Below are 13,231 nucleotides of genomic sequence, written 5' to 3'. Positions count from 1 at the left end.
AAGTTTTATTTTTATAGTATCTACTCTTCTCCCATCCAAATTTTCCAATTTTGTGGAGTAGAGGTTTTTGGAGTATGACCTGATGATTCTCTGGATTTCCTCATTGTCTGTTGTTATGTCCCCCATTTCATTTCTGATTTTGTTGATTTGGATGTCCTCTCTCTGCCTTTGGTTAGTCTGGGTAAGGACTTGTCTATCTTGTTGATTTTTTCAAAGAACTAACTATTTATTTATTGTATTGTTCTCTTTGTTTCTATTTCATTGATTTCAGCCCTCAATTTGATTATTTCCTCCTAGGTGAGTTTTCTTCTTTTTGTTCTAGAGGTTTCAAGTGTGCTGTTAAGTCACTAGTGTGAGATTTCTCCATCTTCTTTATGTGTGCATGTAGTGCTATGAATTTTGGGTATGTTATACTTTCATTTTCATTGAATTCTAGGAAATCTTTAATTGCTTTATTTCTTCCTTGAATAATAGGTAATTCAATTGGGCATTATTCAGTTTCCATGAGATTGTAGGGATTCTGTAAATTTTGTTGTTTTTGAAATCTAACTTTAATCCATGGTGGTCCAATAAAATACAGGAGGTTATACCATTTTTTTGGATATATTGAGATTTGCTTTGAGACTGAGCATGTGGTCAGTTTTAGATAATGTTCAATGGGTTATGGAGAAGTTATACTCTTTTGTTTAGGTTGGAATGTTCTGTATATATCTAATACGTCCATTTGAGTTATAACTTTTGTTAGGTCCCTTATTTTTCTGTTAAGTTTCAGTCTCGCAGATCTATCCAGTGGTGAGAGTGGGGTGTTGAAATCTCCCACTACTAGTGTGTGGGGTTTGATGTACAATTTAAACATTAGTAATGTTTCTTTTATGTAAGTGGGTGTCCTGGTATTTGCGGCAAAAATGTTCAGAATTGAGACTTCATCTTGGTGGATTTTCCCTGTGTTAAGTGTATAATGTTTTTCCAGATCTCTTTTGATTGATTTTAGTTTGAAGTCTATTTTATTAGATATTAGGATAGCTACACCAGCTTGCTTCTAAAATCCCTTTGATCGGAAAGGCTTTTTACTACTCTTTTACTCTGGGGTTGTATCTGTCTTTAAAGTTGAGATATGTTTCTTGTATGCAGCAAAAGATGGATCTTGCTTGAATCCATTCTGTCAGCCTGTGTCTTTTTTATAGGCAAATTGAGACCATTGATATTAATGACCAGTGATTTCAATTCCTTTTGTTTTTGGTTGGTACGGTTGTGTGTTTCTTTTCTTTGGTATATGTTGGTGTGGGATTATCTATTGCCTGTGATTTCATGGGTGAATCCTTAGGTTTTATTTTTCCTTCTAGTGCTTTCAAGGGCTGGATTTGTGGATAGGTATTATTTAAATCTGTTTTCATCATGGAATATTTTGTTTACTCCTTCTATGGCGATTGAGAGTTTTGTTGGACATAAAAGTCTGGGTTGGCATCCATGGTCTCTTAGTGTCTGCTTAACATCTGTCCAGGACCTTCAAGCTTTCAGAAACTCCATTGAGAATTCAGATGTTATTCTGATGGGTTTGCCTTTATATGTTACTTGAACCTTTTCTTTTGAAGTTCTTAATATTTTTTCTTTATTCTGTATGTTTAGTGATTTGATTACAATTTAGCAAGGGGTCTTTTTTTGTGCATACAGACTATTTGGTGTTCTGTAAGCTTCCTGTACCTCCATGGGCATTTCCTTCTTTAAGTTGGGAAAATTTTCTTCTAAGATTTAGTTGAATATATTTTCTGTGCCTTTGAGTTGGCATTCTTCTCTTTCTTCCATCCTTATTATTCTTAGGTTTGATCTTTTTATGGTGGTCCAAATATCCTGGACGTTTTGTGTTATGACATTTTTGGCTTTAGTGTTTTCTTGAACTGATGAATCTATTTCCTCTATTGTATCTTCAATGCCAGAGATACTCTCTTCCATCTCCTGCATTCTGTTGGTTATGCTTGTAACTGTAATTCCTGTTAGTTTACTCAGATTTTCCATTTCCAGCCTTCCCGCAGTTTGTGTCTTCTTATTGCCTCTATTTCAGTTTTCAAATCTTGGACTGTTTCATTCATTTTGTTAATTGCTTTCTTTAAAGATGTTATTGATTACTTCCAATTTTTTGTTTTTTTTTCCTTTGAATTCTTTAAGGGTAGTTTTCATTTCCTATTTAACAGCCTTTATCATCTTTGTAAAGTAATTTTTAGGTCAATATCTTCTGCTTCTTTCGCTTTGGTTTGTTCAGGTCTTGGTAATGTAGCACCATTTGGTTCTGATGGTTCCATATTGGTCTTTATGTTGTTGACTTTATTTTTCCACTGGCATCTACCCATCTCTTCCTCCACTCCATGCAAGTGCTGTCTGTGTCTGAGGGAGCCTCATTTGGTCCAATTTATACTCTTGGTGTATTGGGAGGTCTGGGTCTAATCTGGACTATTGGTCCAGTCAGTACTGATGGGTTCTGTGTCTCAGGGAGCAAACCTTACTCCAATGGGGACACCAGTGGGCTCTGTCTCATGGAGCAGCTATTCCCAATTAGTGCAAGTCAGGACCTGTTTTCTGTTCCTATTTGGTGAAGAGTGGGCTACAGTTTTCAATGGTGTCACAGGGGACAGTTTTCTTTGTGAGGGGGTGAGGCAAGAGGCAGCTGGACAGTCCCTGGGGCTCCAGTGGCTTGGAGAGCATGTGCCCACGGGATCTACGGGCTAGGGACCTGGTCTGTCCAGTCTAGAGATAGGGTCTTACCTGTTTCCTATAATAATCCAGAATATATAGAAAGTAGCCCAAGAACAGTGTAAAAGAATAGCAAAACTCAGAAAAAATCTGGTTACAAATAAAATCTATAGTTTTTCCTGCATGAGAAGCTAAATTTGACTACTTTGTCATTAAATTACTTCTCTGCTCTTTATTCAAGTACTTCTATCTCACATCTTTCTTTCATCTCTCCTGTTATCTTCTGACCTCTCTACTCCTGCATTCCTCTGATCTTCTCCTCTCATCTCTTCTTTGCTCTAATTCTCCTTGTATTTAACTTGCAACCGAGGACCTAGTACCAGACATTCTTCCTCAGGGAAAGAAGGCCGAAGTCCACTAATGAAACCTCAAAATTTTATCTATGGATGGTTTCCTGGTTTAACTCATTCTGCCAGCATCCAAGTTCAAAGAACTTCTGGATTCAAATGTCGCTCCTCATTCCAAACCATCAAACTTTTTATATATTTATCAAAACACAGTGTAATGGAGGTTGCCAGAATACATTGATGACTGCAAGCTAGTAAGGTATATGAGATTAAAATATAATACTAGTTTGTTATCCATAAAACTAAAGTCTTCACTCACTTCTAGGGAACAAAAAGTTACACAAGTAGCCTGATGTTTCAAAGTGTGAGGTAGTACCTTGGGTTCCCTGGACTTGAAAGGCACACAGTGCCCTATGAGCCATGGACTGTACCCTGAAAAACTTACAGTGCATTCCTCTCATGGAAGCTAAACCAGGAACTCTCAAGGATTCTCCAAAGAAGCCAAAAGTTGTTGTCACAGCAGCAGAATGAGGAAAAGACAGTAAAACCTATGGTAACTGGAATATTGCCAGGATGGGAGTAGGAAAATATCATTTTATTTTATTTTTATCTTTAAGAGTGTTCATTGTACATGAAACAGTGTCAAAGTAGGGCTTTACATAGAAGATTATATTTCACTGAACACATGTTCCTCATACTCTTCAGCTGTCCTCTTCTTGTTTCTTTAATTCTGCATTTATATATATATATATCATATATATGCAACCATAATTTTATGTATCCATACAACATCTGTGAACAATAAACAGAAAATAATGTGTGTTTATTTTCATTTCTTTTTTCCTTTCTCTTTTAATTCTTTCACTCCTTTATTTTTTGAGCCCATGTCTCCCTATATTTCTCTTGCTGTTGTGGAACTCAATACATAGGTATTTGAACTCACATATCTGCCAGCCTTGCCTCCTGAATGCTTGGGTTGAATGTATTGGCCACCATACCAATCCTGTAATTGGTTTGTCCATGAAAGGCTTTATTAATTTAATGCCATCAATTCTCTCATTTTATCCATTTTCCTACAAGCAACATAGCTTTGTCCTAGTCAATGGTTAAAATAGGTAAGTGGACAAAGTAATAAACTGCTTCCTATGTTCCTATGTTCATAAAAAGGGATTAGTATAACTGTCAACCTACTTCAGGGAAGCTTCTTTTTAGCACACTATGGTGATTAACACACAGGCCCACAACCTCTCTAATGTACTGAGAATAAGATGCTCTAGATGGACCAAGTGGTGGTAACACATGTCTTTAGTACCAGCACTTGTGAGGCAGATCAGCAGATCTCTGAGAATTTGAAGACTGCCTGGTCTACAGAAAAAATTCCAGGATAGTCTCCAAAGCTACACAGAGAAACCCTGTCTCAAAAAAACAAACAAACAAACAAACAAAAAAACCCCCAAGAAAATAGTAACTCTGGACACGTCATCTTTAAGTGAGATATCTATATGATAACTTTTCTTTTAAATACTCAGGGATCATTTTGGAAGAAGATACAAAAAGAGTGTAAGAATCCGAGGAGGCAGAAGATTTCAAGGAAACAAGTTTTCTCAAGACCAAGCAGGGCACTTGCACATGTGAATTTACTAGTTAGGACAGTGTGCACAAATCCTGCACAATATCAAACTAGATAAAATTCCAGGACAGTAAATGAGGTGAGTTCGTCACAGTCACAGCTGAAGAGCTACTGTCCTCAGTTGACTTCTGGGAGAGTGTGTGTCAGATTTCTTAGAGAATTCAGCAGTTAAGAGGCTAAATATATTTCATAAGTGTCCCTACATTCCTACATACTAGCATTGCTAAGTAGACTCAATGATTCAATTTTGTTTTTTTGTTTTTTGTTTGTTTTTGAGGGGACATATGAAATTAAGAAAGTATAGTGTTGGGAAGATGTAAAAAAGAAATTGGAAAGGAGGTAATGTGAATGCACTTGTCTATAACTCATATGCATCTATAAACTCTCAATTGTAATTTTAAGTAATAAATATTATAAATATTTTTTAAAAGAACTAAGTTAATTTATGCTGAAGATGTCAGTGAAACCTGAAATCCAATGAGACAGAGAAACTTCTCTAACTTATTTATCAAAATGACATCAAAGTTTCTAACATCTTCCATAGGATGCCATGTCACCCTTTAGGGATCATAAAACCCAATGCCTCCAAAAATTGTCTCTGTGGAGATATTAACAGGAAACTCTTGAAAGTCTTTCTTAATTGGCATCTAAAAAAAGTGTCATAGATGATTTTTACTCCCAAGACAAGCACTGTCATTGCTACTGCAAGTGAAATGCTAATTACCATTCTAATGGGAGATGAGGTCATAGACCTCTACCACAGGCTTGAGATGACTCTCTAATGTACTTCTATTTAAGAGTAAGAATCTGATCAATGAACCCATCATCCTGCAGAAGTGTGAAGCCAGGTGAGTACTTTGTATTTTATTTGGAGCAGAGAGCTCCACCAAAGGAGAGAGACCTGAGTAAGTACTCATATCTGGTAATGGGAATTTCGGGTAGAAAGTGATCCATGGAACAGAGATAAGGCTGAAGAATAATTCCATAACTAAGAAGTGAGTGTTAAAGACAGAAGTTTTCTTCACCTTGTATCAGTCCCTATTGGTTCTTACTATAAATGTCCCACTGAAGGTGACTGTGGGTACACCAGGATAATGCAGGCCATGTGCAAATGTGGGGAAGTACAATTGATATCAGTCAATGTGATAATGGATCTTATCCTCATGATTGGTTGAATATTTTTAAGTATTATTATTATTATCAATGAACTTATCATGGTTTCTTGAACAGAGTGGACATTAAAATGGACATACAAGAAACATATATCCCTGAGAAGATGCAGGGTGTAAATATGATTATGTAGTAAAAAAGTGTTCTTATGTGACACTACATTTATCATCTGGTTAAAGAGGCAGTAACTGAGTCTTTATTGAATGACCATTGGCTAGATGACTGGTTTGAAACTCTCTCTCTCTCTTGAACTTGGAAAGATAACACAAAATGAAAAGTATAGAATAAATACTGGGTAATAGCAACCAGGAACAAATGTGTTCTGAGTTATCACCTAGATTAGTATTTCTCTAATGTGAATTAGAATCTAATACCATTATTCCCTCAGTGTTCATTGCTCTTACTAATGCAACACAGAGACTGTACTAGCAGTCCAGATCTCTACCACTCACCCGCATTTTTATCCACACTAGTTTTATATCTCACTGGACAATATTTAAGTTTTCACATTATTATGATTATTCTTTATTGTCTTTCATGCATCACCTCTATTTGACTGCATCATAAATTTAATGTAATATATAATTCCTTGTAAGAATTTTCAAATTATCCAGTTGTGGTGGTGCATACATTTAATCTCAGAACTTGTGAAGCATCAGTAGGTACATCACTGTGATTTTTAGGCCAATATTATCTCCATATGTAGTTTCAGGGCATCTAGTGCTAATAATGACACCTTAACTTGAAAACAACAAAAACAAACAGCAAATATGTGCAGAATTTTAAGTGAATTGTTTTAGTAACATAATTTTGTTCTCATGCCATTATTTGTTAATCATATGTTAGTATTTCTTATTGTATTTTGTACAGAACAAATGTTAGTAATTCCTCTGTAATTACCACTATAGCCTATATCTCTGAAATAGTAACCACACATATTTCTTGTGTCCTCTTGAATATCAGGTCTAACTCATACTTGTGAAATTAAATTGGGAGTTGGGATATTTTTCTATCACATCAAACCACACATAGGACTCTGTATTTCATTAAAATCTCTAAAGCCTTGGTTTTCTAAAGCATGATTTTCACAAGTGAAACATCACTTGGAACTCTCTAGATATAGCTAAAACCAATAGTGTAGGCTTTGTAAGACTCTACATGTCCATTGAATTCTATCATGTGTACATTGATTAATTGATCCTGGCATGTTAATGAGCACATATGGATGTGCTCCCACAAGCTAGATGCTTCCAAGACTGGATTATAAACCCCACATTTTTCAGTGACAAAAATAAATTAATTTAGGTTGTTACAGCTTAAATAGGTATGGCCCCCATCAACTCAAGTGTTTGAATGCTTGGACTACAGGAAGTGGCACTATTAGGAGGTATGGCATTGTTGGATGAAGTGTGTCACTGTGGAGGTAGGCTTTGATGTATCATCTACTCCAGCTACACCGCTGATAGCTGCTGGTAGCAATGGCTTCATCAGTCATAGAGTGCTACATACAATTAACTAATCTAAAACCACAGAGCATATCCAAAGGAGACCAGATGCCCTTTAAAATGAATTCATAAGATAAACATTCACAGAAAATACACAAGGAAATGTTTCCATATGCCTAACTGTAGAACCAAGGTCAGGCCAAAGCAACTTTGGTGCCATTTCCCCGCTTGCTAAAAGTTTGGCGAATAAAGATTTAAATCCCTGCATAAATTCTTCAGCAGCTAGATTCCTCCTTCTCCTCATATGTAAGTACTTTTTATATTGTCTTCTGTTAGATGTGTATACAGGTATGTAGAACAAGGAAGGGAGGAGAAGCTTGAGAGAAATGAAGAGAATGATCATCATTACATGTGTGAGTCTTTTTCCCTTAAATAAATAAGAATTATTCTTAATTTTGCTACCCTGAAAGCATTCTGTTTTTCACCATGGGACAATGCTGGAAGCTGTTCTCACAGGCTGCAATATCTCACCCAGTGTTGATGAGATTCACATCACTTTATGTAGCCTGCAGATCAGATCAAGAAGTAGATCTCTCAGCTACCTCTCCAGCAACATGTCTGCCTGCACCCTGCCATGATTCCCATCAAGAAGATAATGGACTAAACCTCTGCAATTGTAAGCCAGCCCGAATTAAATGTTTTCTTTTATAAGGGTTACAGTGTCATAGTGTCTCATTATAGCAAAAGAAACCCACTAAGACCTGCAACACAAAATCTAATAGGTCTTATAATAAAAACCTGGATCCAGATATTGGGGTAATTACCGAAAGAACAGAAAGAAAAGGAAAAAGCTACTGCCAAGTCTCACCTTTCCAACTCCATGAATCCTCTGTTTGAAAGTCTCTGAGCCCTCACCCAAAAGGGTTCCAACCCAAAAGGGCTCAGCTGAAAAGGCTTCAGCCAAAAATGGGTTCCATTTCCTGTGTCCTCATGTGTTATATGCCTTTCTCTGCCCAGTCATACCGCTTCTTTCCTAGTGCTGGGATTAAAGGCATGTGGCTTCCCAAGCAAAAGAATGAACGCACAAGTGCTGGAATTAAAGGCATGAGACTCACAAGTACTGGGATTAAAGGTGTGTGCCACCACTCTCTGGCTCTGTTTCTTTCCTAGACTGAATCAGTCTCATGTAGTCCAGGGTGGCTTTGAACTCACAGAGATCCAGACAGATCTCTGCCTCCCTAGTGCTAGGATTAAAGGTGTGTGCCAGCACTACCAGGCCTCTATGTTTAATCTGGTGGCTTGCTCTGTCCTCTGTATCTCAGTCAAGCTTTATTTGATACACAATATATCAAGACAAAGACTAAAACTTTCACCATGCACTGGGGTATTGCTGTGATAGTTTGGACCATGATTTTGTTTGGAGGAATTGGACTTTTATGACTGTGAACTGGAAAGGCAGTTGAGAGTTTTAATGGGCAATCCTTATAGGAACATGGAAATCAAGGGTGTTGAGGGTGATATGAATTATTATGACTTCTGGATAAATTTCTTCATGCAGAGGAAATCTCACAACAGCCTAGTATTGACTTTGTCAGGCGGTTATTAGTGTTCACTCTTATTCAAATTTATAATGAATTGGAGCAAGCTGAGCAAAGGAAAAAAATTTTAAAATGTACAATTTGAGGAGTAAAGGAGCCCCAGAAAGTGGAATGGAGATAAGTTCTGTGATCAAGTCAATAAAAAGATTAAGGGATGGAATACAGAGAGTGGTGAATTTAGGGCAAGATCACACCGTGCTAAGTTTCCATCCTGTGAAAAGAAAAAAAAAAGAAAACTTAGAGCCATTGTAGATATAGGGGTCTTATTAAATTGGAAACGCAGAGCCAAATGCAGAGTTAAAAGCCCAACAGGTCAGAGCAGTAGCTAGGAGTTGAAACTTAACACTGCTTTCTCACTTTTTGCTGCCACTGCTGTCCTTCCTCTGAGAAAGAGGCCTACTTCCTGTCTGTCTGTCTTTTTATTGGCTCTCTGTTCTGCCTTCTCATTGGTTGTAAACCCAACCACATGACCTCCTCATCACTACTTGTCTATACTGACTTCTAGGTCTCTATGGTTAGTATTGAGATTAAAGGCATGTGTCTCCATGCTGGCTGCATCCTTGAACACACAGAGATCTGCCTGTCATGTGATCAGGATTAAAGGTGTGCACCACAACCACCCTGTTTCTGCTATGGCTTGCTATTAACTCTGACCCCCAGGCAACTTTATTTATTAACATACAAATAAAATCACATTTCAGCACAAATATAATATCTCCATAGCCATGTGTGGTGGTGCATGCCTTTAATCCCAAAATTGCAGAAGTGGAGGAAGAGGCATGTGGATCTCTGAGTCTAAGGCCAGGCTGGTCTAATAGTAAATTCCATAACATCTTGCCTTAGGTAGTTAAGGAAATGATCAAAAACAGAGCTGATGAAGATGTATTTAAACATCTTTGAGTTCAATGACAGCATGATAGATATGTTCCAGGACAGCCAATCTTCTGAAAACAGAAAGCTTGTGAAGATGGAGTTGAAAAGGCAGGCTTGTTCCAGCCCAGTTTTCTGGGCTAAGCACATTCATCCCACATAAACACACATTTCTATATGACTACAAGCAATTCAACCAATCTGAGAAAGAGTGTATGCTAGTGATTCCTGGGCCTGTGTTACCTCACTTAATAGAATACTTTCCATTATTTTGCTGTATCCATTTCCTAGAGTATTCTGTAATGCCAGTGCATGGAGAATGAGAGACTATCAGCATCTGGTAGTTCCAACAGTCTCAGCTCATCTACTCATTTTGCTTTAACTTCTTCAAATTCCAGGATACACTGCCAAAATTTCTTCCCTAGTTCTTGATTGTTCAGCTGACCATCCTCACATGGCTGATGAGTATGTGGAGTAGCAGTGTCCTCCCTAGTGCTGCTTGGTTCAGCCTGGTACTGATTCCCAGCTGCTTCTGCCTACTTCTTCAAAGGGATCTCACCCTATTAAAAAGGATGTCACATGTATACTCCTGCAGTAATAAATTATGGTGTCCTGAGAGTTTCCTCCCAATGCAAGGCACTGGTGGACATTCTAACACACAGGTGTTTCTTTCCTATCGTTTATACACTAGAGTAAGGAGTTGTTCATGATTATGCCAGACAAAGTTACAATAAAGACACTAAAGATTTCATCTAGGTATCACTGATTAGATATTGTCTTTCTTCTTGCAATTTTTGCTGGCATATATTTTTCTGTTATGTATTCTGTCAGATCCCATTATACCAGTTATTCACTTATCTCTAACAGGCCTGTCGTGTATGTGTGTGTATGTGTGTGTGTGTGTGTGTGTGTGTGTGTGTGTGTGTGTGTGTGTGTTTATGTGGTGTGATTTTCATAAAGCTAGTTCTTAACTTAATGTGATGTAACTTGTGTCTTGAACCACCATTCTAATGCACTATGTGGTTTAAATAATTTTTTTAGATATTACTTCAACAGAGTAAATACTTAAAGACAACTCAGTATGACCACAGTCCAAATTGAGAGTCTGTATTAAGTGGGCCTGCTGACTACCTGGAGAGAAAGACTTCTTACAGAGCAACCTGAAATTCACCTGACAAGAACCTGTTATGGGCAAAAATGGCAGAAAAACTATATCTTGGTTAACAGTTAGAAGGAGGAAGTCATGTAAGCAAGAAGCTTAACAGAAGCTAGAATTAGATAATAATTTGCACACTTGGCACCACTGTTTCTACAACAGGTTTGGATACTTTGCAAGGGATGTTTTATGGAGACAGTAGAAAAGAAGTTTAGTTTCGGGTTAACACAAAGATGGCTCCACCCTTAATTATATCGAGGCAACTTTACCTACTCACAAAATCGTACATCTATTCTTAGTGGTATTATAAAGTTCTCATTACATTTATTATGATTCTGGATGAGATATTCATTAAAAATTAAAATATTTAGCATGTGTAGTCATTATTGAAGTTTTTTCCTTTCATACCATGACTAACAAATCAATATATTCTGGTAGGTTTACATCATATTTGTTTGTGTGGGCTGTCACTTTTTATTATTTCTCATAGGCCAACACCATGTTGTCCTGCATGACCATTTTCTCTGAAACTTGGTGGATCTCCTTCCATCAATATTTACATCCTGAAGTATTGGGCAATCTCACAGTAACATACATGGAAAGTAACTACTGACAAAATTTTGGAATTAGGTCTATTTAAGTGGTCAGGGATGATGCTTATCTCCTGAGATTAAAGGAATCTTTGCTTCAGTCTCTGAGATTGTTCATGAATTAAAGGCATCTTCTTCCATTCAGGCTGCAAGTATTTGTCATTATTAATTAGACTGAGAAATAGCAGGGCCATATTCCAAAGGAAATTTTGCTGGATCACAAAATGGATTTATGTAATCTGGCAATTAGAATCATTTTCTTATCACAAACTATCACTGGAATTCTAGGAAATCTCTCTCTTATGTTCTACTATCTAGTCCTTTACTACAGAGAATGCAAACTAAAGCCCTCAGATTTGATTCTCATGCACCTAATGGCATCCAATGCCTTGGTCATTCTCTCTGCAGGAGTGCCCCACACAATGGCAGTTTGGGGATTGACACAATTTGTGAATAATTTCGGATGCCAGCTACTATTGTACATGCAAAGATTTGGGCGAAGTGTGTCCATTGGCAGCATTTGCCTCCTTAGTGTCTTCCAAGCCATCACCATCAATCCAAGGGGATTCTGTTGGAAAGATCACAAATTCAAAGCTGCAAAGTACATTGGCTGCTCTATTGACCTTCTCTGGGTCTTGTACATGTTGATAAATTTCATTTTCTTTGTGTACCCTTTTTTTGAAAGGAATAGCAAAAATACCACAAGAAAACATGATTTTGGATACTGCTCAATTGTAGGGAGTGATGAAATCAGTGACTCACTCTATGTAGCATTGCTTTTGTGTCCTGAAATCTTCTTTTCTGTGATGATCACCTGGTCCAGCAGCTCCATAATTGTCATTCTGTACAGACACAAGCAGAGTGTCCAACACATCCGCAGCACTACTGGTTCTAGCAGAACCTCCCCTGAGTCCAGAGCCACCCAGAACATCATGGCATTGGTAGCTACCTTTCTGGTTTTTTATACCCTCTCCTCCATCTTACGAGGCTGCATTGCTTTTTTTCATAATCAAAACTGGTGGCTTGTGAACATCACCCGTTTCACCTCTCTATGTTTTCCATCTTTTGGACCCTTTGTTCTTATGAGTCATTATTCCATTCTGTCTAGATTCAGTTTGGTCTGGATGAGGAATAAAACCTCTTAATCTTATTTTAAGTATTTACATGCTATGTTTTACTTCATATCTGGTTGCTTACTCCCTCATAACACTCAAAAATTGAATTCAGAATGTTAAGAGTATAACACTTAGTCTTTCTATGATTAACCAAAGTTAGTATGGGAGTTTTGTCATCTGGTGAATCAGCAGACTGGATGAGCTGAGATCTATTACATTCTTGAATATACAGCTGGGAGAGTCTTCCCAGTGTCTATCTCATGTTTGAAGGAGCAAACAAAAAATGCTGTAAATAAATCTGCCCATTTTGTTGCTTTCCTCCTGTCAGGGCATCATGACTGCTTGATGAAGTCACAGACACCATTGTGTACCACATTCTAAGAGCAAGAAAAACTGAATCCATAGCTGGCAATGAACTAGATCTTCAGGGGGCCCTGGTCCCATCAGTACTGCTTTAACCTTCACCAGTACCAAAAAATCGTGTTACTCTGTTTCACCTTCTGTAGAAAACAATTCAAATGGATGATCGTTTTTACATGATCTTGAAATTGGTTAGCTACTATTTTATTGAGAATTTTTGTGTCATCAGTGACAGTGAACTATAAATTTTCTTGGTTATTATTTG

The 13,231-nt window shown here is 37.4% G+C and overlaps 1 protein-coding gene across 1 annotated transcript; it reads left to right on the top strand.

Moving 5' to 3' along the window:
• The first annotated feature begins 11,651 nt into the window (after positions 1–11,651).
• On the top strand, positions 11,652–12,636 carry LOC114684500 (vomeronasal type-1 receptor 2-like). Its single transcript, XM_028859092.2, has one exon. The coding sequence runs from the start codon at positions 11,716–11,718 to the stop codon at positions 12,634–12,636; it is 921 nt and encodes a 306-aa protein (XP_028714925.1). The 5' UTR covers positions 11,652–11,715.
• The last annotated feature ends 595 nt before the right edge of the window (positions 12,637–13,231 follow it).

This window comes from Peromyscus leucopus, chromosome 1 (assembly GCF_004664715.2).
Source record: "Peromyscus leucopus breed LL Stock chromosome 1, UCI_PerLeu_2.1, whole genome shotgun sequence".
NCBI classification, from domain to species: domain Eukaryota; kingdom Metazoa; phylum Chordata; class Mammalia; order Rodentia; family Cricetidae; genus Peromyscus; species Peromyscus leucopus.
The sequence above is the reverse complement of the archived record's forward strand: the minus strand, read 5'-3'. Positions and strand labels throughout refer to the sequence as shown.